Source organism: Anomalospiza imberbis, chromosome 2 (genome assembly GCF_031753505.1).
Source record: "Anomalospiza imberbis isolate Cuckoo-Finch-1a 21T00152 chromosome 2, ASM3175350v1, whole genome shotgun sequence".
Taxonomy (NCBI): Eukaryota; Metazoa; Chordata; class Aves; order Passeriformes; family Viduidae; genus Anomalospiza; species Anomalospiza imberbis.
This window is the reverse complement of record NC_089682.1, coordinates 74,632,218-74,659,273: the sequence shown is the minus strand read 5'-3', so window position 1 is coordinate 74,659,273 and position 27,056 is coordinate 74,632,218. Positions and strand designations below refer to the sequence as shown.

Sequence of the window (27,056 nt, the reverse complement as noted above, 5' to 3'; positions counted from 1 at the left end):
TCATGGGTGGGTGTGCTTATCAGAGTTGCAAAGTAATATGCTAACAAGGAGGTGTATATGTGTATCTACAAGCTTGTTTTTATATGCATAATTGCATTATTGTGCATACACATATCCGTAAATATCTTCATGAGTGTGAATTCATACATAAAGGTTCATACATAAACACATTTTAGCCTTTTTTTTTAAATATGGAGGTCACAGAATAAATCTCAAAAGGTTCTGTGTGGTTTTTCTTTCCATAAAAATATATATATATCTACTGAGAAAACTCCATTATATCCAAATAAACACACAGTGGATTTTCCTTTTACTGTCAAATGTGTCAGCAACGGAAGACTTGAACTAACACAGGATTTACCATTTCAAATTAAGTCCAGGAAGCAGCCTGTTATTGGAGGCTGAGACTTAAGCCTCTGTAGCATAAACCCCAGGCTTTTGTCACATTTAAATTTAACCTTTCTCTCTGCTTCCAGACTTCCACTTGGTGATTCTCACCTCTTTCCAATAGATTATCCAGCCAGAGAATAAAAAGCTCAGTACCTGTAAAATCTTCAGAGATTTGCAAACTAGGATCTTAGCTGATTCAAACCTTGTCCCTTTTTATCTTCTTTGATGTCTGATTTAACTTTTCTTCTGTGCTCCTCTTTCTCCTCTAACCTGTCCATCTTCCATAATTTCTTTCACATATTTCCATTTCTAGGACTCTGTTCTCAGTCCACATTTGTTACCTGATGCATGCCTTGGGTTTCGAGTGTCAGATAAGCTAAAAGATGCTTGAGAAAAGGGAGTGGTACATCAGCAGACAACACCTCTGTAATAGTCATGCTGCAGACCTGCAGCATGACTGCTGCAATCTCTTTCCTGGGAGACATCTGAAGGGACCTAGCTCCCTGATGCTCTGTCCACCTCTCTGTCACTCAGTGTGCATCCTGGAGGCCCTCTGTAAAATGTTCTGAAGAAATTGTGATGCTTTTAGATTATTTTCCCTGGTGAATCTGGTCATATGTACACAGCATGTCTCTACTACCACCAAAGGGAATATTCTCATGAAGGTCTAAGGAACCTGGTGTTTAAAGGAGGCATGAGTAAGTGTCTCTCCACCATTCTATGTGCCTTTTACTGTGTATGTCCCTCCAAAATGCATTCAGGTTCATGATGCATACATATGAGGGTGGTGGTTATTAAAAAAAAATCCTTTTGCTGGAGTGGTTGAGATATATTCAGATGTTACCAACATCTCAGCATCACAAACCACCTCCACATTTATCTCTTATATTACTGTAAGCAGCTTCTGTAAGGGGACATAATTGACTGCATGAGAAGTAGAATAAAAATTTTTACCACAATTGTTTGAATAATATGAGGCTCCACCTATATAGATAACCCTTGCTACAGGAACATAACAATTTAAAGGGATACTGGATTACTGTCGGTTGCTCATAAAAACCAAAGAACAGGGTTCCCACCTAGTTGTATGATGATTCTGAAGGTCATCATCCTCCACTTGACTCACTGAAGCCTGGTCCCCACAAACAGAATGTGCAAGTTCTTCTACAAGTATGAAAATTCACTTGTGTGGCAACCTTTTCTTCCTGATTTTATTAGGGTTAAAACAACTACTGAATTTGGAAGGTATTTGTCTTTTCACATTAGGCTAACAGAGAAATATTTCAATATTTTTTTTCCCATTTTGGCTTTCCACAATCTCATACAGCACATTCACCTTCCTGGAGACACCTGAAAATGTTGCATTGCTGATTCCTTTCTTGGACATTTTTCTTTCTCCACTTTCTGTGGCACGTTGCTGGTTTACTGTCAGGAACTACTGCTGCTAATCAAGCCATTCCTTGCAGATCAGACTAACAATCTCTAAGCCTTGTTCTCATCTGCTTATTTGTAAATATGTACTGAAAGGACAGGGCAGTGAAGGGAGTGCTACAGCACCAAAGTATTCTTCATTTCACTGAGAATCATGCCCACAACTCAAAACCATATTAGCCAATCATATTTTTGTTTTAACAATCTCTTGAGTGTTTGAGTTGCTCCCCTTCACTTTTCTATGGTAGGAAATAATGCAACCGCCAGGGAACAATTCTGTGCTGAGAAGTGAGGCATGACCTTTCAGCAGAAGAGGCCCCGAGGGCAGACTCTGTGTTGGAACTGCCTGATGACCTGCCACAACCAGTCTTCTCCTTGACAGAGAGTTCTGCCAGTGCCTGAATCCCTACTCCCTCTGAACTTCACCATTCATATACATTTCGGGGTTTTTTTCTGCCCTGGCAGAAAACTGAATACTTTTTGACAATAGAATACTGAGAGCTTGCTGCAGAGAATACAAATAAATCACTCCCTTAGCTTTAAAATGCCACATCTGGCTTGGCACCAAGGAAGGCAATCTCTATATCGTGCATCAGGCCAAAAATAATTGGGTCACAAAACCAGAAAAAACTGTAAGTGACAGAGACTGATTCTACCTAAGACGTGTGAAGAATTCTTTTGTAATCCCTTTCCTCTGTAAGCCAGTTTTGGGTGTGTCAGAGGAAAGCTTCTCACTAGAACCAGCATTGTTTCAGTAATTTTTCAGATTAAATGGGAAATATTATTTTGCTGCATCTTGTGAGAATTGCAGAACTGATCACAGTAAGGTGATGCCCAGTTCATAATGCTGAGCAGATTTCTCAGGGCACTGGAAAATGCCTGTTCTATTTGCATCAGTGAACTGATATCATGACCAATACCTTCTGCAGATACTCCACACATGGCTCAGGTCTTGCTCTCAGTGTCCAGTACAGAGATCTTCTCAGCTGTGATATTTCGAAAATATCTGGATGTTCCCTCACAACAAGGTGTCCACTGCCAGACTCTCCTGGATGGTGGGAAGCTTGATTAGAGTCAGCCTGAGAGTGGCTGCCCAGTCACTGAGCACAGCTCAGTGGTCACACACACTGAGTCTCTTCCTTGATTATGGGAGGACTCAGGCGCAAGGGGGTGTGAGTGGTCCTTGGAACTCCACAGGAGAAGTCCCATGAAGGGAAATGGCAGTAACCATCATCACCTGCTGGGGTTCCACAGACTCATGGGTTTTGCACATGATGTCTCCTGTTTACCTCTTTCCATTGGGCTCCGTTCAACTTCCTTGTGGCATCTGGGTGTCAGAAAAGTGACATGCCATGCCACACCTATGTGGCTTGGTGCCATTTGTGTAGGTGCTTTTCTCTCTTGTTGCATTGGGGTGACTAGAGAAGATTTGATTTTCTGTTCTGGAGCCAGACTTTAAAAAGAAATGTAATTTCTGTCTGTACTGCAAAAAGTGGCTCACCTGTTAATTCCAGCTTCTGGAAGGCAACCTTGTACTCAAGGCCAGATCAACTTCTGAGTGGGATCACCCCCATTTGCAGTTCTTTGCTACCAGGGGCTTGCTTTCAGCTTCTGCCAGCTGGAAAGTGTAAGTAAGTGTAAAGAAAGTCACCATAAGGAAATACTCAGTGAATCAACAGCATTAATAAGGCCCAGAGATCAGTATTATGATTCAGGAATAGAAACTGAAACTAATGTCAGACTTATAAAGGCACACCAGTCTCCCAGGAAGCAACACACAAATCCAGAAATACCCATGGCTGCTGTCAGTGCCAGAGGTAAGTACATTTATGTGAAAGGCAGTCCTAGTTCTCCATAATCAAGATATTTACTGTAGTTGTACCTAAAGAAGAGAAGTGTAGACACAAGTATGTTTTGTTGGCATGAGGATACACAGGAGACAGATGTGGATTTGTGTTTTATGTCTTTGAATACATTACTGTATCTTGAGTTTTGGGTCCAGCTTCAAAATATTAATATAATTTTGTTAACCTTGGTATGGCAGGAAGAATTCAAAATCCAAAAGAACTTTTATTGAGAAAAGAGATCTCAAAGGCATTTAAGAATGGAGCAATTTAGTTAGCTTATGTATTCATCTATTTTATTTTCATTGTGGTAAATAACTAGAATATTCTTAAAGAATCAGGGCAATTAGGCTGTGCAAGTAGTTGATCGTGTCTCTGTTGATGTGGAAAACTATTTTCTTCGTGTTAAAATGTAACTTTACTCTGTATAATTCAGAATTTCTCATATGCAAGACCTAAGCTGCAGAAAAATGTCATTAGTATCTTAATTCTAAGTGAATTTTAAGACAGATCTTTATTATATTATGTATAATTCATAAAACAAAAAATAAAAATAAAATTAATTATTTTTATTTTATATACACTTAAAATAAAAAAAAAATATTATCAAATAAAATGACGGTTCCTAGATTCTTAAATTTCCTATTGGTGGATTTTTACCACCATTTATTTATTTAAATAAATAAGTAGCCTTGATCACCTGCAATTGTTTTCCTCTAGACCCTCAGCTGGGAAGGGATGAATAAGTCATGGGGTCAAAGTTGCTTGCCACCATGGAAGATAAAATGTGTATAACCAGGCAGGTCTGTGTTGCCACCCTGCATGTATTTTTTACCCTTCTTTCTGTACCAGTATTTTTTCCTGATATTTTTTTAGTTTTTTGGAAAGTTACAGATTAAGTACAGATGGAGAGTCGGTTGTGGAAATGTTTTTGTCTAGATTGCCAAGATTATGAGTACCATTGAGAAAATAGCTCAAGCTTTGCCTGTCTCATATAAGTGGTTTGGAAGATTTAAAGGGATAAGACATTTGATTCTGCTCTCTGATTAGTCAGGGAAAAACAGATGCAGTACTGCTGAAATCAGGGAATTTAAACTTGAGTGTTTACACAACCACAATGTGTTAAACTGAGCAAGGATTAGTGTACAAAATAGTTTAAACAACCATGAAGTTCAACCTCCAGGTAGGAGTCCACAAGTCCTGCATCCCAGAGTGCCTATCCTTCTGTGCAGTGATTACTTACTGACCCTTTTGAGAGAAAGGAGATTTGTCAGGGAGTGTATAGAACTGAAAGGGGTCTGGACAGAAAGGGGAGAGGAAATTCTGTTTTCTGACCTTCTATCCTCAGTGACTCACAAATCTTTTCTACACAGGTCCCTCATCCAGAGAGAACAACCAAGGGTAAGAGATGTAGCACTGTCACTCACTGCTGCCTGAGCTACTTGGCAATTTCCAGAGACAGCCTTGTGCCTTGTTTTATTCTTACTATTCCTTTCCTCAGTCTTCCTTTTCCAGTTGCCTTGCTGCTTTGACTGGTGCTGATCTCTGAGTGGCAGTGAGGTTTCTTACCTACCCAACAGTTCTCAAGGAGGTGCTGGGGGTGTTCTGAAGTTTTCATCAAATTCCAGTTTTAGATCGCTAAATCGCAACATTCTTCAGGATGCTCATTTCTGATGGGAAAAGCTGGGAGGGGGAGTCCAAATATCATTGAAGTGCTGGGATCACAGAAGTGCTGGAATCACAGTATTGCTGGTACTCTTCTTCAGGTGGAAGATACAGCCAGAAGACTTCCAAAGAAATTATTCGCCTAGACAAAATGGACGGGTGGTGTACCTGCTGTATGAAATCAGGTGGAGAAGAGGTTCCATCTGGAGGAACTGGTGCTCGAACAACCATGAACAACATGCTGAAGTCAACTTCCTGGAAAATCATTTCAATGACAGGCCACAAACTCCTTGCTCCATCACCTGGTTCCTTTCAACTAGTCCCTGTGGAAAGTGCTCCAGAAGGATTCTGGAGTTCCTGAGGTCACACCCTAATGTGACCTTGGTAATATATGCAGCCAAGCTGTTCCGGCACCACTATATCCGTAACCGACAAGGTCTCCGCAACCTGATACTGAATGGAGTCACAATACGTATCATGAATCTTGAAGGTAACCCAGCTACTCTTTGTCTAAGTGTGGATTGAAAGTTCTAAGCGCACTCTTAGTCTGTAACAGAGGTGATGACTGGCTTTGGGGAGGACTAGTGAGTGCAAAAATGTCACTCCCTTCTGCCTTTTTTCTTCTCCAGTCCTGTACAGCAGCAGGACCAGCATGGTCATTTCCTCTTGCCAAATCTGTACATGGAGGGTTGGAGGTTTCTCTAGCTATCCACGCTTCCGTTATATGCAGTGTAAAATCCTGGGCAAGGCAGAACCTGACCCTCCTAGAATACACATGCAGATCAGCTTGCCAGCTGTGTCAAGTAATTGGTTTCCCTTGGTAGCTGGAGAAGAGAAGAAAACTTGTCTAAAGGACACTTTCAGATGATGCATCACAGAAGATGTGTCTTGCAGGCATCTTGCCTTTTTGTGTATCTTGCTTGCCTGGTGATGTTTGGCTGTAAAAACAGTCCTGACAAGCAGCTCACAAAAAGGAATGTGAGGAATGTACATTTGAAGAGATGAACCTCACACACCTGTGTGGATACTTACCACTGGAATGTGGAGCCATGAAACCCACCAGATCAAATGTAATCTTAAAGGACATTACTTGTATTGGAGGCGCTGTCTCTGGGATTATAGCAGAAGAGCATTGACAGAAGCTCTGGCCATCCTATCAACACTAAGGTCAATATGAAACTGCTAAATTGTAGAGTGCTCACTCCAGGTTTTCCCTGATCATTGGGATAAGTCAGACAGATTCATGATCGAAGCAACTTGTATTACCAAAGCTGTGTTTTCAAGCACAAGGCTGCCAAAAGAAGAGCCTGACCAGCTCTGACTGCATGTCCCACTTCCCTTTTCACTACTGGCACTTGCTGATTCCTTCTCTCTTGGCTTTATGCCAGAGCATGCTATTTGTGATAAGGGTTGCCCAAGCCACCACAATGATCAATTTCTCTCTCTGGCAATTCATTTTTAGACATACTGCTACTCTGTAGAGTTTTGGTTCCCCTTTCCACTAACTTATTTGTGTGGTTATTTGTGTACCCCTTGTATGAATATCTTTGTCCTTTACTGTATTCTTACTGAGAAACAAATGAATCACTGACATGTTAATGAAGAAAGAACTGGGCATCCTTTCATCAAGAGTGATTGGGTACCTCTCTTCTTAGATTACAGGTACTGCTGGAGAAATTTTGTTGCATACCAAACAGGAGAAGATGATTATTGGCCCCAGAATGTCATTGTATACTTCTTTCTGAATTGTACAGAACTATTTTATATCTTTTTGGTAAGTAGACACTTGAAGAAAACACGAAGAGCAAATATAAATGCAAAAAATCCAAGGAAATGGAGATTTGGATGATCCCAGCAATGGCGTTGGCTGCATAAGCAGAGAGCCAAGCAGGCAAGAGATTGCCAGAGGACTATGCTGCTACATTGTGCCTTTGTGGCCAGGAGCAAAGACATTTAGCAGTACTCTCAGATTTTAACTAAGGAAATTATTTCAACCCTTTGCATGAATCAGCCACCAGTTCATTAGCTTGCAGCTTACCAGAGCTATATGATCCCAAAAGCTTCATCAGCTCTGTAATCATGATTCGAGTATTCTCTTTTTGCCTCAGGGCAGGGCCATGGATGTCAGTTAGGTTCTGAGCAAGTTCAAAAGCCCAGATGGGTGGATTTACCTTCAGGATCAGAATTTACATATTAGAGTAGAATATGACCAAGATCTGCTTTCCATTTTTCTTGCAATCCATACAACTACAGAAGTTATTTGTACAGCCTGATATCCTACTCAGAAAGAGGAAGTGTTCTACTGAACAGGAGAGAAGACCGGGACTGGACTAAACTGCTGAGCTCAGCCATCCTTTGTGGGGCAGTTCCTGCTTGAACTGATCCCTCTGTGCAGAATGGATGGCAGGAGATGGAGGAAGGGATGCACAAAACCGCTAGCAGGAACTTAGAGTGACAGACACAAAATGATACAGACAGGAACTTAGAGCCACAGACACAAACCTAACCTGTTTGTATGATGCTATGAATGGCTTTTTTTATTTCTGGCTGAGGAAAAGGTACACATTACACTTCATTTCACCTCCATCCACCCCAAATATTTCATAGGACTTTCAGTAACTCAAGACCTGACCTTTCCATTTCTTGTCTGAGTAAGACATTCAGATGACAGGATATACACAGTCAGTAGTAATGTCCAGTCAATCAGCTGATCTAACAAAGTACTTTATGCAATGCAATGGTTTAGGAGACATTTTCCCCTTGGCTTTCAGCCTTTCTGAGTCTCCTAATGCCTGAGATGATTAAATAATTTAGCAGCTTACGCACGATCAAGTGCATGGTGTGATGCTTGCCAGGAGCTGAGCAGAGCTGTCTGCGAAATGCTCGTGAGTGCTGACAAATTGCTGCTGAGTCAGCACGGTTCCCTGTACAGCAGTACAAGGGGAATCTGCCCTTCAGGTTTTGGTTTTAAAGAGCCAGCTAAAAAATTGCCTGTCCCAGCCAGGCAACCTTGATGATTTCTGCGGAGTCCTGCTGGCTGGGAAGCCTGCTGGAAGTCAGGCACTTGCTCAACTGCTCTGCTGTCTCAGCTAAACACAAGTCACCCCTCAAATGAATGTGAACAGGGCCCATCATCAGTAGCTCTAACTACCAACCCTCCGCAGAAGGAATGGGAATGTCTGTGTGCTCAGCCCTTTTGAACATCCTGCCCCATTGTACCAATTATGCAGAGGTGTGATGAGGTGAGTGAGTTCCAGGCACGTGCTCCAGAGAAATGCACACTGTTGCATCAAGCCCTGACCTCCTGGGCAGAAGAAAAATACTGAGAAACCAGAGGGGATTTGGTGGAGTCCCCCTGCAAAGGGCAGGGGATGGGGGCACTTGCCCTACCAGGGGAGGCTGAGTGAACAGGCTTTCCTTGACCTACAGAGAAGGTGGCTAAGTGGCATCTTAGTGCAAAACTGCGGTTTTCCACTACATAAAGATAGTACAGACATAGCCAAACTCTCCTCAATGATGCACAGAGAGGTAACACGGTAACACACACAAGAGCAATGAGGGAAATTTCAAGAGGATGGAAGGTAAAAGTCTCCCCTGACAATGGTACTTTACTGAAACCTGAAGAGGCTGTCACCTCCATCCCAGGAGACACTGAGAACTTTCCTGAGCTGTCAGATCCAGCCTTGGAGTTAGCCATGCTGCAAACACAGTGTGGTACTAGAAACCTCTGGGTGGGGGCTTTCTAATGCCCACAAAAATCTACCTTTCCACAGGATCCAACCCCACTTCCTCTGCATTCAGCTATGCAAGTCACCACCTTTTAAATGTGTCTGTTTCTAAATGATCTGTATTTCTACAGACATTTCTGGAGTATGTGGCAAGTAAGTTATGAGGTGCTACCCCGTTGTCTGGAAAAATGTATCTTGAGGGAGATTATTTAACACACTGAAGGAGGATCAGAGTGATCTCCTGGAGCAGATGCTTTATTTTCAAATTCTCTATCATGCTGAAGAGACAGCTTAAGCTTTTGGTATCTAATTTTCAACCTTTTTTTTTTCTTCCTCCTAGGGGCTTCCTCCACTTCTGGCAAACTGAATGTTAACGAGCATCACCACCATGCTTTCAAGCTCAGTTTGTGCATCAATACAAGACCAAAAAAGCCAGTCCCTGTCAGTCTTTTCTTCTGCAACCTTGCTAAGTTTCTTTCTGCCACCAAAGATGACTCCTATCACTGTCTGGGCATTGCTAAGTATTGAACAGAAGGAGCACATGAGAAGCCATCAGGAAGCTTGGATGATGCTCTCATGGTGTAAAGACCAGGACACTCTGGTCTTTACAGACTTCTTTGAGAGTCCAGTGGGGATGGAGACCGTGTCCCATAATCAGGCCTTCCACGTCTGCAGATTCTGCAATCAGATTCTGCAAGTGTCCTCTTGAGATGCCAGCCTGTAACATTTTTCATGCTCTGATCTGTTCCAAAGAAGTAATCAGCTGTGTATTCTTGCTTTCAGAATTTCTTATGAAGATCACTTTTATCGCTACATGTCTATGTTTCAGAATATATTTAATACTATTAGAGTATTCATGCAATACTGTAATAAGACTTCATTTTAAGGTTTTATTGATGAGTGTAAACTTTATTTATGACTGTAAAACCAGTGTAATAAAAGGGAAGATGTCAACACTGTGGAAACTTTGCTTTTCTTGTTCAGCTCCTTGGTAGACAACCTTCCCTTGTAATTCCACACTCTGGAGACATAGGTGCTCATTGCAAACTGGGGAAACAAAGTAAAAAGTCTCTGCTTTACAGAGCAGAGAAACTGGAAACAGTTGTGGAATGGTGAAGTAGGAGATATTGAAAGCTCTGACCTCTCTCTACTGGAAGAAGGCAAAAAGAAGATACAGGTGTGTTGGGTTTTGCAGCAGTTTTGAATTTGAACAGCAAATAACATACATCATCTGAATGAATCATGTGGGGGGCTCCATGTGTCACGATTCTGAGCTTCTTCAAGCAGGAGACCCTCTGTGTGATCCCACTGGGGAATGTGCTGATGCTGGGATCCACAACATGCACAAATGATAACTTGAAGAACAAGGCAGGGGCTGGTGGGAACTGTGCCTATCTCTTTGAGTTTATTTATGCTTATAGCATCCTTTGGCCATGCCAAAATCTCCAGATGTTTAGCAGACTATTGAGACAGCCAGAAAAGCTGCAGGCTGAGGAAGCAGCTCCAGTCCCCACAGTATGGGAGTGTATCTAAGGCTGAGCGCAGGTGGTTGGGGAGTGTCTCCTATGTTAGTCAAATAAAACAACTCCTGACAATGTATAGCACAGCTAAAGTTTTCTTCTCCCTGTCCAGGGCCTCATACTGGGTGTCACATGCTCTCATTCTGGGCATTATAGTGTTTACTCCTTGTTTCCTTTGGAGCAATCAAATCACTTGATCAACATGCAGCTTAGTACAGCACAGTCCATAACCATTCATGCCCAGGGCTCAGCCCTTTCCACTGAAGGCAGAAGGACAAACTTTCTATGTTCTGTTTGGAAGCTTGCCAGTTCCAAGTCAGCCCAGTGAATCTTTTCACACTAGTTTTATCTGCCAGAGTGGATTTGCAATCTTGCTGTATCCCTGCTGTGCCCCTACTGGCATGTGAAGCTTAGAGGTGGGTCTACCACACTGGTAGCCTTTAAAGGTAACCACAGAAGGCAGCTGGTCTGCTCTCATCTTCTTCTGACCCTCTGGACTGGTAAAAACATTGTACCAGCTTGTAGAGTGAGACAGTTCTTAAGTGTGAATTAATGACAAGGTTATAGTGAGGAGACATCAACACCGTCCCTGTGCTGGAATTTGGGTGCAACAGCAGCAGCAGCAGCAACGGAGTTTTAGCCATACCTGATGTGGGTTTGGAAGTCTCAAGAGAAACCTGCCTAAGACAGAAGTGTATGAGAGTTTTAAAAGCCAAAGGCAGCCTTCAGAATACTTGCCACCCTTTGGTGCCTCCCCATTCGCTACGACCTCTGCTCTTGCAGCAACTCACTTTCTCCTTCCCCAGCAGGGGCTCTGCTCCTCATTGCTCATGTTGTCCGAACAAGGGGTCTCTTCTCTGCCAAGTCCCTTCATGTTTCTTCTGTGAACCAAATCTGACTTCCATCTGTGAACCAAATCTGACTTCCATCACTGTGAGTATTTTATACGTATGTGATGAAATAATGACATTTCTGCTCAAAGGAACGCTAAAGGGTCAGCACCAGGGAGAGCTGAAAAACACACTCCAAGACAATGCTGGACACAAATACATCTAGGCTGAAAACCGCCTGAAGGGACAAGTAGCAAGGGAGATTCCATGACCCTGAAACCCCTTTCCATCCTGATTTCCAAGTACCAGCACGCAGGAGAGGAAGAGAAAGCAGGGAGGGAGAAGACATGCTTGTGTTTGCAAGGGTCTGGAGTGTGCCTTTGCATTGTTTAATGGTAATCTGTTTCTCATTATTGCAAAGTCCAAGGACACCATGTACTGACCCGGAGCAATGCTGTGTGCAGCTGTGGGAATGATGTCAGTGTCCTGCTCTTCTGTGGACTATGTTCTGGGGGTTGTTCAGAGACAGGCCTTGGGAGCTGTTGGCAGCATGGATCAACATCCTGTCAAGGCAACACCTTCAGCAGGGTGGCGGACACCTCTGTGCACCAGGAGATGGCAGCCATGCCCAGCTGTCCACACCAGCTGCCATCCTGTTTGTCCTGTTTCCTCTCTTATCAAGGACCAATCCTCTACAGCTACCTGGATGTGCCTGCATTCAGAGTTCATTGCTGCAAACCACGGAGTGTTGATCAAGTGAGACTGGGGTTTTCAGTGAGCACCAAGGCCCCTGGTCTGGCTGTTCCCCACAGTTTGGGGAGGAAATGCTCAGAAATCACAAGCCCCCATTTCCCAAAACTCAGGCAGCTGGCACTGGAGGTATATTTGCCACAGTCTTCTCGAGAGCTTAGCTTTTGCCCAGGTGCATATAAAGGAGAGAGACTCCTAGAATAGCACATCCACAATCTCCATAAGGCTGTAAAGATAAGTGGTTCTCAAAAATATATAATCAGTAGTAAAATGTTCACTATATAAACAGTCTCCAAAGCAAGAAAAATATCTTGGGTTAATAAAGTAATGTTACTGCATAACAGTCACCCTCCAGAGAGTTACTCTTGGCAGAGACACCTAAAGTGTTTGAGGCTGAATTAATTTAGAAAGCCAAATTAAAGAGTATCTTGTAACAAACAATATGAATTGGTATTTGTGAACAGAAAAAGCACAGTTAAAACAATCTTGTGAGCAAAAGAGCTAAATTCCTTTAGCTGAATCACATGGATTAACTCTAGAGTCCACTCTGAACTTAATCAGATTTATGTTCAGAAGAATCTAAACATAGGATGTATTCTTACTATAGTTCATGATTCTTTGCATTTACTCATTACATTTTTTCTTCTTCTGTACAATGTCACCTGTTGTCATGTTTCAACAAGTATCTTCAACTCGGTGTTAGTCAGAATTTAAGGAAAAGCTGGTATCTCAACTCCATTTTAAGAAAATACTAATTTTTTCTAACAATTTCACTGAGAAGGACAATGCTGTTGTACAGGCCAATATCAAAAGCTGAAAGATGAAGAATCTTTAAACATCTTTGCTTCTCTTCTTGTTTTGTGAAGCATATTGGGTCAGACCTTTTGTGTCCAGTGTGGTCAGTTATGAGTCATGGATGGGCACAATAGGCTGGCCAGCAATGAAAGAAGCGTCTCAAATAACTTCAGAGATTTTTGGTAGCATGTCCAAAGTACCTGAACAATTTATCTGCCTTGATCTGCTGGGTGACATTGTCAATGACTTCGAAGCTACAAGTAAAAGTATGAAGACATTTTAATATGTCCAGGTTGTACCTTCAGAAATCAGAAAGAAGAGATGACACGTCAATCCTGTGTCTAATTTACCTCCTTCATCCACATGATACTAAAAAAATTACAAAACCAGATGCTTGTTTGTAAGACCTTTATTTATATAAATAATATGCACTATATGAAACAAATATACAACACCATGCTTGCAAATTAATGCTTTGCAAAGGACTGTCATTGCTATTCCTGGTCAAAATTCCTCAAGGTGAGAGTGCTTTGGGAGCCTGAAGTTGTAGGAAGCTTGTGATGCACCTGGTTGTGACCTCTGCTGGCAGGAGGAGACCCTGTAGGAGCAGGGCTCTCTGCTGTCCTCCTGCAGCTGGCCCAGCACCAGAGGAGGTGTTCTGAGGAGCCTCCAGCCTTACCCAGAAAGAAGATGGAGCAGAGAACTTGCAGCCATCATGAAGGAAATGACAGAGCACACCCAGAGTGTGGGACACACTTAGCCTTGTCAAAGCCTCAAGAGGCTAGATTGGAGGGCAATCCAGCTGTAATTTAGGTGGTGGGAAGGTGGTGGTGAGCAGGCACGTACTGTGAGCCTGTATCTTCAGCTTGTAAAAACTGTGTCCACCAGATCAGGAGCTAATGAGGTCCCCTAGTGGAAACAGAGTGATTGCCAGGCAGGAGGATGTTTTGATTTTTGCTCCTACAGAAGATATCTATTTGCCGGCCAAAGAGCTTCATATGCCAGGACTTTTTTTCTGGCCAGCTCTCAATACAGACACCAACTAGACATTGCTGGCCATATTATGGGCAGTGAAAAACTTGGAAAAACAAAAGATTGTGGGACTGTAAAGGTGCCTCCACCAGAGGCAGTTGGCTGGGGATGGAGCATATTGCATGTCTGGTCTAGGGGGAAATGCTCAGTGGATGAAGAGCACTCCACACAGTGAGAGCTGTGGTGCTCTGCACACAATCCACTTAGACAGACCTGATGGCTTCATGTGAGGTTTTCAAGCTGAGCTACCTGGGCTGTCAAGGACTCACTTCAGCACTCTCAGCTGAGCTTTCCAATAGATGGCCAACTTTGCTGTTGATACACAGGCTGTATCACTTCAGTCGTGATGGTTTTCAACTTCCTACCAACATCCAGAAGGACAAATAAACCATTTCACAGGGGAGGACACAGAGCAGTTGAGTGTGGTACAGCTCTAAGAGCCGAAAAATGTGCTCCCTGAAGCCTTCATGAAATGTGCAGGTCAGTGCAGTGCCAGTGAGAACACAGTCACACAAACAGCTTTGCAGGCTGTCTGCTCCCACGTGGGCAAGGCTAAACCCAGAGCTCCGGTTAGTGGATCACCTGGATTAGCTCTGCAGGGACTGAGGGGAGGCAAATCACTCTCTGGCAATGTCACTGCAGTCCTGGCTATTCCCAGTTAGCAATGGATAAGGCGTGAGCCTGGAGAAGGTGTCTTCACAAGATCAGCCTAATTCTCCTTGGAAATAAAAAGGATAGTCTTATCTCTAGACACAGGGCTGGAAGGAAGAGCGATGTAAGAAGAGAAGAGGAGAAAGATGTGTTGTAAGGGAGAGAGTTGGAAATCAAAGAGCAAGTGTTCGCGAAGTCTTCTGAGTGCTGATGACTTTCATTTCAAAGTCCCAGAATTTTGAAAGCATCTCGTAAATCATCTACTTCATACAGCGGCTGCAGGACAAAATATAAATGGTAGGTCAGTTGTCAAGTGAGCAGGAACCCATGAATATGAGGTAGGAATGGCAGGAGATGGGATGAGAGGTGGAAGAAGGGGAAGTGAAAAAGGAGAGAAGAGATGAAGAAAGTTGGGGGAAGAGGCATAAGGGATGTGGAAGACAAAGACATATGGGTGAATGAAATGGCAGATGGCAGGGATGAGCAGCAAGAGCAAGAGAGGAATTATAGTGAGGAAGAGAGGAATTAGCTGAGGGAAGAGGCACTGGAAGAAGAAGAAGAAGAATTGGCCCTTACCAGGAGGATTCGTCGAAGTTTCCTGGCAAGATGGACAGAGTTTTCATGCAGCCCTTCCCAGCCTTTGAATGTCTGTTCCCTGTTCTCCACAAATGTGTTCCAGCAGTAGAAGAAATCTGTGCAAGGTACAGGGGAGTTTCAGGGTGCTCAACAGGACACTGACCTCTCTCCTAGGATCACTAAATCATCACACTCTGCATCATCTTCTCTGGCTCCTTGCCCTACCTTCTCCCCCTCTCCAGGGTCTCACCAACACCCCTTAGTTCCCCATCATCTCTTTCCTGCCTGCACAGCTCACCTTTGAAGGTCATGATGGCAATTTGTGCCCCGGCCTTGTGCAGGCGCCTCAGCCCCTCGGGCTCTGCCTTGCGGTCCTCGCAGAAGTAGAGGCGGGCCATGAAGATGCGGAGGGTCAGGTTGGGGTAGGAGCGCAGGAAGTTGGCGATGTGCTGGGCGCAGTCGTAGCAGGGGCTCCAGGAGGTGAACCAGGTGATTCGGTAGCAGCGTCCTGGGTCCAGGTCCCAGGCTGCGATGTAGCGCAGGAAGAGCACCTCCACATGACAGCCCATCTTCGGGAAACCGGGAGAGATGGGCGAGGCGTGAGGTGGCAGGCAGGGAGCAGGGTGTAAGAGGGGCAAGGAGGGAGGGCTGGCGTGGATGGGGTGTGAGGGAGGAGAAACAAGATGCGGGGAGTGTTCTTGGGTCAGCACACATGGGGAAAAAGCGCGGTAGTACTTAAGGGCTAGAGAAGCACTGGCGGGCACTGGTGTGGCGGGATTTACAAACGGGATGGGCGGGAGCTCAGCAGGAAGGTAGGTAGACTGCAAAAGCAGCAGGGAGTCTGGATGTCTCGCTGGTAACTTGCCCCGGGGTAGCACAAAGTACAGCTTTACCTGGAGGCCACATCTCTCAAACAGTGTGTACCAGCACAGCGCCCAGGTGTGCCTCCGTTCCTGTTGAAGCCCTCTGCTCCCTGCTGCCCCAGGCAAACTGGAGCTGCAGGCACCTCAGGCAATGTGTTCCCTTACCTGGTTGCGCAGGTATCCGAAGTCCAGGGAGCACGACGTAGCACTGTCCCGGCGTTTTACCACATAGCAGAGGTAGGTTTCACGCCGGCCCTTGGCCTTGCGCAGGTTCCTGAAGTTGTAGAGGAAGAGTCTCCTTTGCATGAGGATGCTGCAGGAGAAAATGAGAGAGAATTTACATTTATTGCAGCCAGGAGTTTACCATGTCTCTGTTGAGGGCTCAGAACCAAAAATATCCTCTTCACATCCAAGCCTCTCTGTACGAGAAAAGTATCAGTAATTTGCATGAAATGTTCTAGGGAAAGGATGCAGACGTGACTCTGGGGATGAAGCAGGTGACCTTGTGAGTGGAAATGGTATGTGAATTAATAGTGATTAGTCAAACAGCAACTATGGCTGGGCAGAGTGTAAAATTATCTGAAAATATCCAGAACATGGACACCAATGAAGGAGAAGGATGAAGGCATCAGAGAAGACCTGTGAAGATGAGAGGGTGTGGAGTTCAGCCATCAAGAGATGTTATTTTTGCCATATGAAACCCAGAAAATCCACTGGGGCAAGGGATGGATCAAATTAGAATCTCTCCAGAGAAGACTGGACTGAATGTCTTCCAAGCACTGCCTAAAACAAGAGCAGAGTTGAGAATGTGCAGGACCAGGGAAAGATGCCATCCAGTAGCTGATGGGATATATAAATGGTAGGCACACTGACACCTCTTCAGACACACATACCATTTCCACAGCAGACAGACACCAAGACTGGCATGGGCCTGCTCCTGTGCCCAGGGATCATGCTGGGGAGAGGCAGCAGGAGCACAGGGAGGGTGCAAGGTAGCCATGAGCCATATCTAAAAGCCTTACTGCCAAGTGGAGGGACACAGGCAGCTGGGTTCATTGAGGTGAGATACTCACCTCCCCCACAGCAATGCAAAACAGAAGTGAATAGGTTAAAAATAATCACGTCCTTTGTCATCTTTTCCCACTGTTAGGCTGATGTTCAGCACAAAGATGGGCTAAGTTTAAGAGATACTGAGCTGTGTTTTCCGGAGGGAGGATCTCCAGTGAAGTGTAGAAAAGGGGAATTTGGGTTTCTTAGGAATTTAAATCCGAGAGTCTAGGCACATCTATACACCCTTCATCTGTTTGCTAATGTCACCATAAAGCTTGAGCACTGCAGAGCACTTAATGACCAGCTAACAGGTGTCCTCTCTGCCCCTCCAGGAGCTTCTGTCTCCTGTGCACCCTGACACATGGCCACTGCATCTCAGGTAGTCATTCATACAGTCATGCACGTCCTCTTGCCTTTTGCTACCTAGTGATGTGCTTTGAGATTGTGTGTCACTCCCTACTGCTCCTCACCTGCATCACAGACATTCTCCCTCAGGCAGCTCCCCTGATTGTCCCACAGACAGGAAAATTACTCTTTCCTGCCCTGTCTCCCTCAGCCTGCAGTGCAAAAATACCTGTCCTGCTCACACAGAAAGAGGAAGCACACACATACTCTGTTATGCCAGGCTGACAGGCTCCTGTAGAAGCACATCACATTCAAACATGTCTTCTGTTAGAACAAACTCCACAGAGAAGACTGCACACACTCAGGAGGGTAAAGCATCCCCATTAAGTATCTCATCAAGCCCAACAAGAGTCTGAGGTTGTTCCTGGAGGTCTGTCCCATAAGCACTGTTGCAGTCCTGCTCTGTTGGGCTTGCAGGCTGTGTCAGGAGTAGAGCACAGGCTGATCCCACTGCATTTCATCTCCCCTTTCTCTGGCTGTTCCTGTTGTGTACATGTTTCCCATACCCACTGTATGTTCTTCTTCATCTTTCTCACACTTAGAGCTGACTCACTCCCTACCACCTTAGAGTCACCCTATTTCCCTGCATTTGTACAAACACTTACAAATGAACACCTGTGTGTATTCCTAACACACACATTTGTCTCCCATAAAATTATCAACCAGTGGTTCACTGCAGGTTTCTAAGTCTTTGATGTGTTATTGCAGGGATATGGAAAGGACTGTGTCCCATAACAGAGATGCTGGAGAGGGGATCTGTTCTGCGGTGACAGATCCTCAGATTGTCCAGAAAGAATAACCCAGAAAATTGCTCAGGTGTGATAGGCCAGAGGCTTGCAAAACACTTACCTGGGGTGTGCCACAACTGCAGAAAACAGAGCAGAGCCTTGTGCACAAGGCAATTGCTTGCTGAAGAAACATATAAGCCAGGTGAAAAGCAATTAAAATTGTGTTGATGTTTCATTAAAACCCATATGGAAAAATGCTTTTTATCACATCAAAAACATAAAGGAAAACAGACTTTCCCTTTTCTATTTTTTTTTAAGTTTTGGGCAAAACCATTTGCTTTCAAAATGTTTCTGATTCTTCTTATAATTGTCCCTTTTCTCATCTCATTCAATTTTTCTCTATTCAATGTTTTTGACCCTGCAGAGTCGCATGTGGATGCAAATAAGAGCGAAGAACAAGAAATGACCCCAAACCACAGAAAAATAAAATTGTGATCGCTTCGATTATTTTTCAGTTTCAGAACAAATTGAAGGCAATTTGAATCACAGAAGACATTTGTTCAACTAGAAATGTTCATTAACATCAGCACTTTTTCTCCCTTTCCTCTGGAGTTCACTGTCCCAGGGTTTCTTTTCCCAGGGAGGATTTCAGAATATGGCTGGTGCAAACAGAATAATGAATGAACAGATGTTGTGTGGAGCAACTGAGCAGATGTCTGGCTAGGTGTAAACTGCTGGATACACATGCAACTCCTATGGCTACAGCATAGCTCAAGGGAAAGCAGCAAGGACACAGGAGCTGTGATTACACCTGGGCACTGAAGAAGCAGCCTGAACAGAGATCTTCTCCTCAAATAAAGATTCATGAAATCAGAGTGAAGCCCCCTGAGTGTGCAGATAGTATGCAATTGTGGAGACTGTTTAGTCATAATAAGCTCACAGACAAATTGCAGTACAGGATTGAGGGGCTTAAGTGGCAGATAACTGTTCATCCTTCTGTTATCATCCTTTGTTTCTAGAAAAGAAAAACAATGAAAGGAACAGAGAATAGCCACTAGAAAGAAATTACTAAAAGGGAAAAGAGTACTGGTGGCAGACAGTCAAAGAGAAAGAACAACAGAGACACTGAGATGCAAGTTGCGAGAGCAGGACAGGCAGGGAGTTAGATCAGTGACACAGATGGGGAAAGGGAAAGGGATGGTCAACACCAGAGGGAAAGCAAGTTAATTCTGACAGAAAGACTCTCATTTCTCATAGGAGAAAGAATTTAGAGGCACTCATTTTACCTGTCCATGAGTCTCAGGGTCTCTCTCAGGTGAGATTACAGGGAGGTTATCTTGCAGACTCTGTCTGTGCAGCCCTCTGACCTGATGTACGGAAATGTGGACTGGCCTGTGTGTCCCCTCCCCATTCACCCCTATCTACTCCCTGCTGGCTTTCATCGGGGTGTGGTTGAGGGAGGAGTTATAAGGGTTTCTAGAGCTGCAGGAGCTGAAGAGAAAAGTTTTGAGATGCAAAGGGGCATCAGTTCTGAAAGATGCTCAGCACCCATTGGTCACCACCTCCCCTTGCACTGCCTACCGGCCCCCCCACCTGCAAAATTATTCTGAAATAATATCAATAGCATAACAAGGCAGGAAACATTGTCTAGTGGTTAGAGGGGGGCCTGAGAGCTTGTGTACCACTAGTGTGAATGTGGGCAAAACCACACCATCCCTCCGGGCTTCGCATCACGCAGCTGTGCAGGGACGGTGGTGACCATGCCCTGCTCCACCACAGAGGCAGCTCTATGCAGCAACCTGGAGCCACCCTGCTGGAAGGAGCTCCGGGAGCACTGACTTGTGGGCAGACTTTCCCCACTCCTCTGTGATTCCCTGAACAGCCTGGCAGTTGCATGGAGCAACACTGAAGCTGAAGACGAGAGTGAGAGGGACTCAGGTCCCAGGGTTCAGTGGGAAGTGGCTGGCCTCACCCTGGCACCTGAACATTGCCACGGGTGTCTGAGCCCTGCCAACATGCCAGGAGTCGTGGCAGACCTGCACACAAAGCACCAGTGGGGAGTGACTCTGGGCCTGATCCTGCTGTTCCAGGTGGTACGGCACCAGCACCTCTGGCATCAGCTGGCACCAGCTCTGCCAGTGGCAGGGTGACAGTCAGGGCCCCCTGCCTGAGGTCTGTGCTGTCACAACCAGGCTGGCACTCAGGGTGCACACACTTTGTTCTGCCAGCACTGCTCTGGGCTGCCCAGGCTCTGCTCCTGCCCTGGCACCCATCCCCTGTGCAGGGCTGAAGGACAGCCGAGGGCTGGGGCAGCGCCTCGGGCTGGCCAGGCTGCTGAGGAGGCAGCCAGGGGACATTCTGCACCGTTCCTGCCGCAAGTGGGGCATGGCTGCTTTTGTTTACCTCATGTTACGATAGTTGTTCGTTTTTTCTCTGCTTGATTTACTTTCCTTATTAATTTTACTGGTTTTCAGAATGCTAAGGCTTTGTGAAACCAGTACATGCAAAAACAGGCGAATGAGAAATGAGTTGCCAGAGCAGAGCAGACTCTCTAGCCCTGCAGTTGGAGAGGACTTGTTTTTGAGAGCAGAGAGCATGGCATACTTCAGGAAAAGGAGAAGCACTCCAGCAAAGCCCAGGCATGGGCTATCCTACTCCCTGAGGGAAATGTCTGGGTAGGACACATGCTCAATGAACACATATTTTGGCGGCTGCATTGGTCTCAAGAGCTGTGGCAATTATCCTCCTTGAGGATCTGGCTCCTAGTGTTTGACCAAAGCTAGAGGAGACTGAAATCCTCGAGAATCCCTGTCCTACTTAACAGAGCCTAAGGGAGCACTCTGGCTAATGAAACAGCTGTCCCCTTTCAGCCTTTGCTCTAGTAGCACCTTGTGACAAATCTCCTAGGTCAGACCAACACATCACACTATAATATACTAGATTTTTCTTTTAATAATTCAAAGAGCACATTTGTTACACAGGACGTCAAAAACAGAGAAAAGCACAAACAAAAAGCAAAACACTCTGGGAATCTGCTTCTTAGAGATCACAACTGTTTGTGTTACATTCAATAAATCAAAGTAAATTCACCTTTATTCTTGTGCTGGTTCTCAATTTTCATAGCCAAAAGATTGCAGAAAATTTATATAAATTTTCTACTTTGAAAGGAATCAAGAAATATCTCCAAGGCCAGCCTGGTCTTTCCCATAAATTTAATTGGTGCAAAATTATTTTCTCACAGGTTTTACTTGTCAAGTTCCATAAAACATATAACTAAATCCTTTCTCTGGTCCTGCCTGTAAGTGGAATTCATCCTTCCATGTTTAAAACATGCTCTTTCCCCTAAATGTTGAGAGTTTCTTTGCTCTCCACAGAGATAAAAAAGAAAGAATGGATGAACAATCAGATGAACTATAACTAATGGCAAGGCTCTCAAGTCTAAGCACTGCTGTAGGCTTTCTAATGCCCTTCATTTAGACTGGTAACTTCCTTCACATGTGAGGTGCAAGTGCACAAAGTCAGTGGTAGAGATTCCTCTGCCTCTGTTTCTAATCCTCAGAGCAGAAACTTGCTGGTGTGGATGTGCTTTAGTGTCTTGTACCAAGTCTAGGGGACATTTCAAGAGAGACCTTCAGTTCCTATGCAGTTCTGCCTAAAACAGGAGCTGCACTCTCTTGCCACAGCAAGATTTTGCTCATTAGCAGATGTCACCCCTTCTCTGGTTAAAAAAAACAAAACAAAACAAAACAACAAAAAAAAAAAAAAAACAAAAAAAAAAAACAAAAAAAAAAAACAAAAAAAACCCAGTAGCTTGGAAAACCGTGGAAAGATTGTTGAACCCTGGTCTGGTTGCTTTTCCAGCTTTCTCCCTGGTTATAAATTGCCAAATCTGTTACATCTGCCAAGCATACACTGGGAGCTAACACAGTGCTGACCACTTCAGTTTTCTGTCCTTTCTGCTCAATGAAAACCTATTTGGAGATGGGAGAGGAAAATACTGAATATGTTTCTGATCAAAGCCTGGGTCAGTTAAAGGCTGGTGGGGAAGGCTGGAGAGGGTCCCTGTGCTGCTGTGTTTGGAGTGTTATCTAGCGAGAGGCACTGCTCCAGCTTTTCGGGATCATGGAAGAATGTTCTAGCATCTCTTCAGGTTTCTTGTGCTCAGGGCTTTATTTTCTGTCTTGGAGTGAAAACAGAGAAATAAATGCTGGCTGAAGAGCAGTGGTCCAGTGTAAGGTGTGGTGAGAGGAGGAATGCCACCATTACTTTTACGAAAGATTCAGAAAGCAAATTACCAAGAAATTAGACAGCAAAAATACAGTGAATAATTTAAATTATCTAGCCTCAAAGCAGAGGAGAGGTTGCTTGTTTAGTCAACAGGAAGTCATGTGTTGGTGCATACCATTATAAATATATATTTATTTTTTCCATTCACCCTTTGCTCAGAAATCGCCTTTTGAAAGTAGCGCCTCTGGCACCAGTTGGTTGGCTTTACACTGAACACAAGAAACGCAAACACCTGCTTCCCCTGGCCTCAAGAGAAAACCTCAAACAGAAAAACTTTCTCTGCTCCACAAGTGCTGATGCACCACAGCCACTGACTTGCACAGAGATGCTGAGCAGGAGAATGGTGGAGCTCCTTGCAGTTAGGCACTGGCAGATAAATAAGCTGTTATGCTTATTTATTATAAGCACATAGAATATGCTCACTTAATATGAGCATATAGCTGACACTATATATCAAAATGCTTATTTATTCCACACACATTGCACTCTGTTCACTCCACAAAGATTCCTCATCCTGTTTAGAATGACAGACCCAACACAAAGGTAGTGCACTTGCTTAGACGTCTCTGCTAGGAGCACCACTCCCATTACTCCAGTTCTGTGTACAAAAAACCCCTCCACACTAGATGTAGAGCAGCTTGCTGTTAGGACATGGGGCAGAGAGCCTTGTCCCTAGAGCTGCCAACTCATCCTGTGATGCAGCAGTGGATGCCATGCCTGGGGAGAAGGTTTCAGCCATTGCTTTACAAAGCAGTGATTTTTGCAGAATGTGCAGCACCACAGAGATATATAAAAGCTGTGAGGATGTGTGTGAGGTCTGCCTGGGGTGGACTTCACCAGAGAGGGATGGTGTGGTGGTGGGGTTTGCAAATGCAAAGCTAAAACACTGTGGGGTGAGTGTCATGGAGGCTGCATCTAAATTAGACAAGAGCAGGGATTCCAGGTTATGAGAGGGAAGGGGGAAGTAAAAAAGGCAGGAGTTCAGGATGTGTGGGAGGGCGAGTTTACAAAACTTGCACTGGTGCATGCTGCAGGATTGTCAATGCTGCCACTGATGTAGAATTGAGGGCATCTGGTTGCTGGGTGTGCGCTAATGTTATATGTTATTGAATGTTTTACTAGTAATTCAGCTTTCCAGGCTTGCTCTGCAAAATCTTTACCTGGAGACTTGACCTACAATTTATTTTTGTTTCACTCTTGAGCTTGTTTTGGTGCTGGAGGACGAGGCAAATTAGGGTGAAACTATTGAATTGAGTATATATTTTTTAACCGCAGCCCTGTGAGTGCTTCTCATTCCTGCCCTGCAGCTCTGTGCCAGCCCAGCCTAGGGCTTCTTACAGGAACTAATAATCCTTAATTCTGCCCCTGTGGCCCCACAATGATTTTGTCTCCCTGCCAGTATTAGTACCCTCCACCATGTCTCTAGGCCACAGCACTTCCAGCCCTTGCTACCAGAGACTGACACCTTCTGGGATCACCAGCAGGAAGGCAGGAAAGGGGCTAGATTGTGTTGAGGAGTTTGAGACCTAGTGAATGGCCTCCCCATCATGAATGAAAATAAAAAATGTGACCAAAATCCACATACTTATGCTAAATGTCCTCTAGTGTGTTCTCTGGCTTGAGGTCATGACATAGTTGGGAGCTTACCTCATTTATGCTAAGAGAAACAGACTCTCTGATGAAAGCAGAACTGCCTTCCCCATGTTGAGAGCTGGGGGACCAAGTACCTACCAGAGCTGCTGGCACCCTGCTGCTTCCCATTGCAGTGCCTGCAGCTTCAGCCTCCAGCATGTCCTGCCCCTCTCACTTGGCTCCTGACTCTCTGCTGACCTGGAGAGCACCCTCTGTGTGCTCAGGGAGCTGCAGGCTCTGTTCCAGTGTTACTGCACTCTCCTACAGCTCAGCCCCCTGGTCTGGGCACCCCACACCCTGTTTCAAATCAGATTTTCCCCCTCCTCAATGGAAGTCACTGGCTCCATATCTCTGCAATCATCTGCTAGCCACAGGGAGAAACTCGGTTTTGTACTGCTGTTTTTCACAATGAGGCTCACCTTCTAGCTGTGGTTTATGGTTTTGCAAACCAGTGTTGCCTGTGATTAGCTCGTGTTTGTGCAGTCCTGCAGCTCGTGCTACTCAGTGCAAAAGAAGCTTGCACCTGGGGCCTGGGTAGTAAATCCTGATTTTAACTTCCCTGTTGTCTTTGGAGAAGTACTTTGTTGGAGAGACTGAGACAGAAGTCTTGGGAGTTCAGTAAGAAATCGCGTGTTGGATGTTCCTTGGCTGTCAGTCGTGCGCTGAGTACCTTGCAGTTGTACAAGGTTTCCTTGGCTGGAAGTCCTCATGAGCATCTCCTGATCTTGCACTCACATACACAGCCAGGGAATTTAATTTTGCCCAGTCTGTGCTCAAAATGGGGACACCAGATCCACTCCTTTCTTCTATAATTTTTTTGCAGGTACAGGTAAGGCACAGGCAAATTTACTTAAGGGTGGCTAGTTTGGTCCTGTTCCGATTTGGAAAACAGGGAACAAGCAAAGCTTTTAGATTGGAGAGGCAAAAATCCACTGTGAAACAGTGCCCCTGGGGACTTTCAGGGAACAGAAATTGCAAAGAGGTTTGCAGAGACTACAAGGAGTTCAGACGCCTTTCCTAAGCTAAACCAATGAGCGACTACAAAGAGAGCAGCTGATGGACAGTGGAGCCAAAAGACAGTGTGTGATGACAGTGCTGGGCTCAAGCAGGGCTGATGAGAAAATCACCACAGCACAGAGAATCTCAGGAGCAGCTACACTCAATGCACCAGGCAGAAAAGAAACACTTTTGAAGGTGCCAAGAAGGCAGCAAAGGCCAAGACCCACCTGGCCCTTGACTGGCACTGCCAAGGAGCCCTGATTAGCTCTGGCTGTGAAGAAAGTCCCAAGGAAAGTCAAGATGCCCAAGAAATAGCTACAGGATATGAAAACTGACAGACCAAAAGAGGCAAAGATCCAGCTAAGAGCAAAACAGTGAAACCCAAGGCTACCAAACCCAAGACAGAGAATTTGAAAGTGACCTCAGAGTGAGAAGGTTGTGCACAAGAGGTAGATGCTGTGTGAGCATAGAAAAAGTGGCCTGCTGCAGGGACACAGCCTGCAAATCCTTTAATTTAACCACTGATTTTTTGTCATGTTTTGCATTTTTTGACACAATTTCCCCAAAGGAAGAGAATTTATTTCAATGGTTTTAATGCCTTGTTTTGCAATTAAACTTGTGCTTCGTATTAATTAAAAGTTTCTTCTTGTTATTTTCTTCAGTTGACTGCAGCAATATTGTAGGGGAGACAGAGTTTGCTCAGACATACACAGCAAAAGGAACAGAGGCAGCAGATGAAAGATGCAATAAAGGAATTTCTGATCTGACATCAGGAAACTATTCTCCATCTTAAGCATGGTACAATATTAGAACAAGTTGTGGATTCTCCATCCCCTGCTGAATTTTTCAAAATTCATTTGGACAAGGCTCTGAGCAATCTGAGCAGCTTTGAAGTTAGCTCTGCACGTTAACTTTCAATGTAAGTTTATCTGTGACCTTAACTGAGAACATATACTATCTCAATATCAACATTTTTTTAAAATAGGCACAGCTTAACCTACATTTATTCTTATATTTAAGCAGATGAGATCTGACATGTCTTATTAGTTAGATACATTGAATTACATATGCTTCTCTATCACACATTTTTGCTAATTTGTGACTAGCTGTATTTGTATGGAAATTGCAACCTTAGTAAAATGGCCCAAACTGCATTCTGATAGATAATTTATTCATTAAATGAATAGAATGTTTTTCACAATTCACTTTTTAAAATATACTTCAGCATACTAGCAACGAGCACATGCTGTTTGTATTTTAACTGATGTAATTCACATTATTGAGCATGTTTTTATTTGAAAGAATAATTTACATTAATAGCAAACGTAGACAATCAAATACCTCTGTGGTATTCCCCACACATTTTTAACTAACTTTTTTTAATGGACTAAAATCCAGCTCTCTATTTTGTGGGAGTTTATTCCAACTTGCTGCATTACAGGTTCTAAGGATGGCAGGAAAAAAGAAAGGTGTTAAAGATCAGAGAGCAGGGGGTGAAGAGATTCAGATTTCCTGTGCCCCAGTCAAGGAGCTGCTCACAACTGAACTAATGTACACTGTCAAACAATATTACCATGTGGTGTGAGGGGTCAATACTACAGGACTGTGTACTTCTATACCTCCGGAAAAAAAAAATACCCAAACAATTTGTTTTTTAAAAAAATTAAGGCTAAAATACTTTTTGGTGTCAACCAGCTATTCCTTTTCGAGTAGAGGAGCTCTTTTTGGGTGGGTGGCAAGGACCAGTCCCCTCTGTGAAGGACAAGCCCACAGGGCAGCCAGCCCACAGGGCAGCCTGTGGAAGGATCCCTGAGGGATCCTTCCAGGCTGAGACGCCCAATGTCAATGCTCTTTGATCACGCTGAGGCTCTTGCAGACAG

At 44.4% G+C, this 27,056-nt stretch overlaps 2 protein-coding genes across 2 annotated transcripts; one reads left to right on the top strand and one right to left on the bottom strand.

Annotated features, from left to right (window-relative positions):
- The first annotated feature begins 3,070 nt into the window (after positions 1-3,070).
- On the top strand, positions 3,071-10,014 carry APOBEC1 (apolipoprotein B mRNA editing enzyme catalytic subunit 1). Its single transcript, XM_068181776.1, has 5 exons — positions 3,071-3,638; positions 5,039-5,066; positions 5,432-5,820; positions 6,986-7,104; positions 9,399-10,014. The coding sequence occupies exons 1-5, from the start codon at positions 3,617-3,619 to the stop codon at positions 9,423-9,425; spliced, it is 585 nt and encodes a 194-aa protein (XP_068037877.1). The 5' UTR covers positions 3,071-3,616; the 3' UTR covers positions 9,426-10,014.
- A 3,333-nt stretch (positions 10,015-13,347) lies between these two features.
- AICDA (activation induced cytidine deaminase) lies at positions 13,348-17,597 on the bottom strand. The gene is made up of 4 exons (XM_068181772.1): positions 16,241-17,597; positions 15,511-15,781; positions 15,213-15,328; positions 13,348-14,912 (listed from the first exon to the last, which is right to left on the bottom strand). The coding sequence occupies exons 1-4, from the start codon at positions 16,379-16,381 to the stop codon at positions 14,859-14,861; spliced, it is 582 nt and encodes a 193-aa protein (XP_068037873.1). The 5' UTR covers positions 16,382-17,597; the 3' UTR covers positions 13,348-14,858.
- Between the last annotated feature and the right edge of the window lie 9,459 nt (positions 17,598-27,056).

Coding starts and splice junctions, on each gene's coding strand:
- APOBEC1 (XM_068181776.1), top strand. CDS start 3,617: ATGGCTGCTGTCAGTGCCAGAG. Junction 5,067..5,431: donor TCCAGAGAGAACAACCAAGG/GTAAGAGATGTA, acceptor ACTCTTCTTCAG/GTGGAAGATACAGCCAGAAG. Junction 5,821..6,985: donor ACGTATCATGAATCTTGAAG/GTAACCCAGCTA, acceptor CTCTCTTCTTAG/ATTACAGGTACTGCTGGAGA.
- AICDA (XM_068181772.1), bottom strand. CDS start 16,381: ATGCAAAGGAGACTCTTCCTCTACAACTTCAGGAACCTGCGCAAGGCC. Junction 15,329..15,510: donor TGCCATCATGACCTTCAAAG/GTGAGCTGTGCA, acceptor TACCTTGCACAG/ATTTCTTCTACTGCTGGAAC. Junction 14,913..15,212: donor AACTTCGACGAATCCTCCTG/GTAAGGGCCAAT, acceptor TTTGTCCTGCAG/CCGCTGTATGAAGTAGATGA.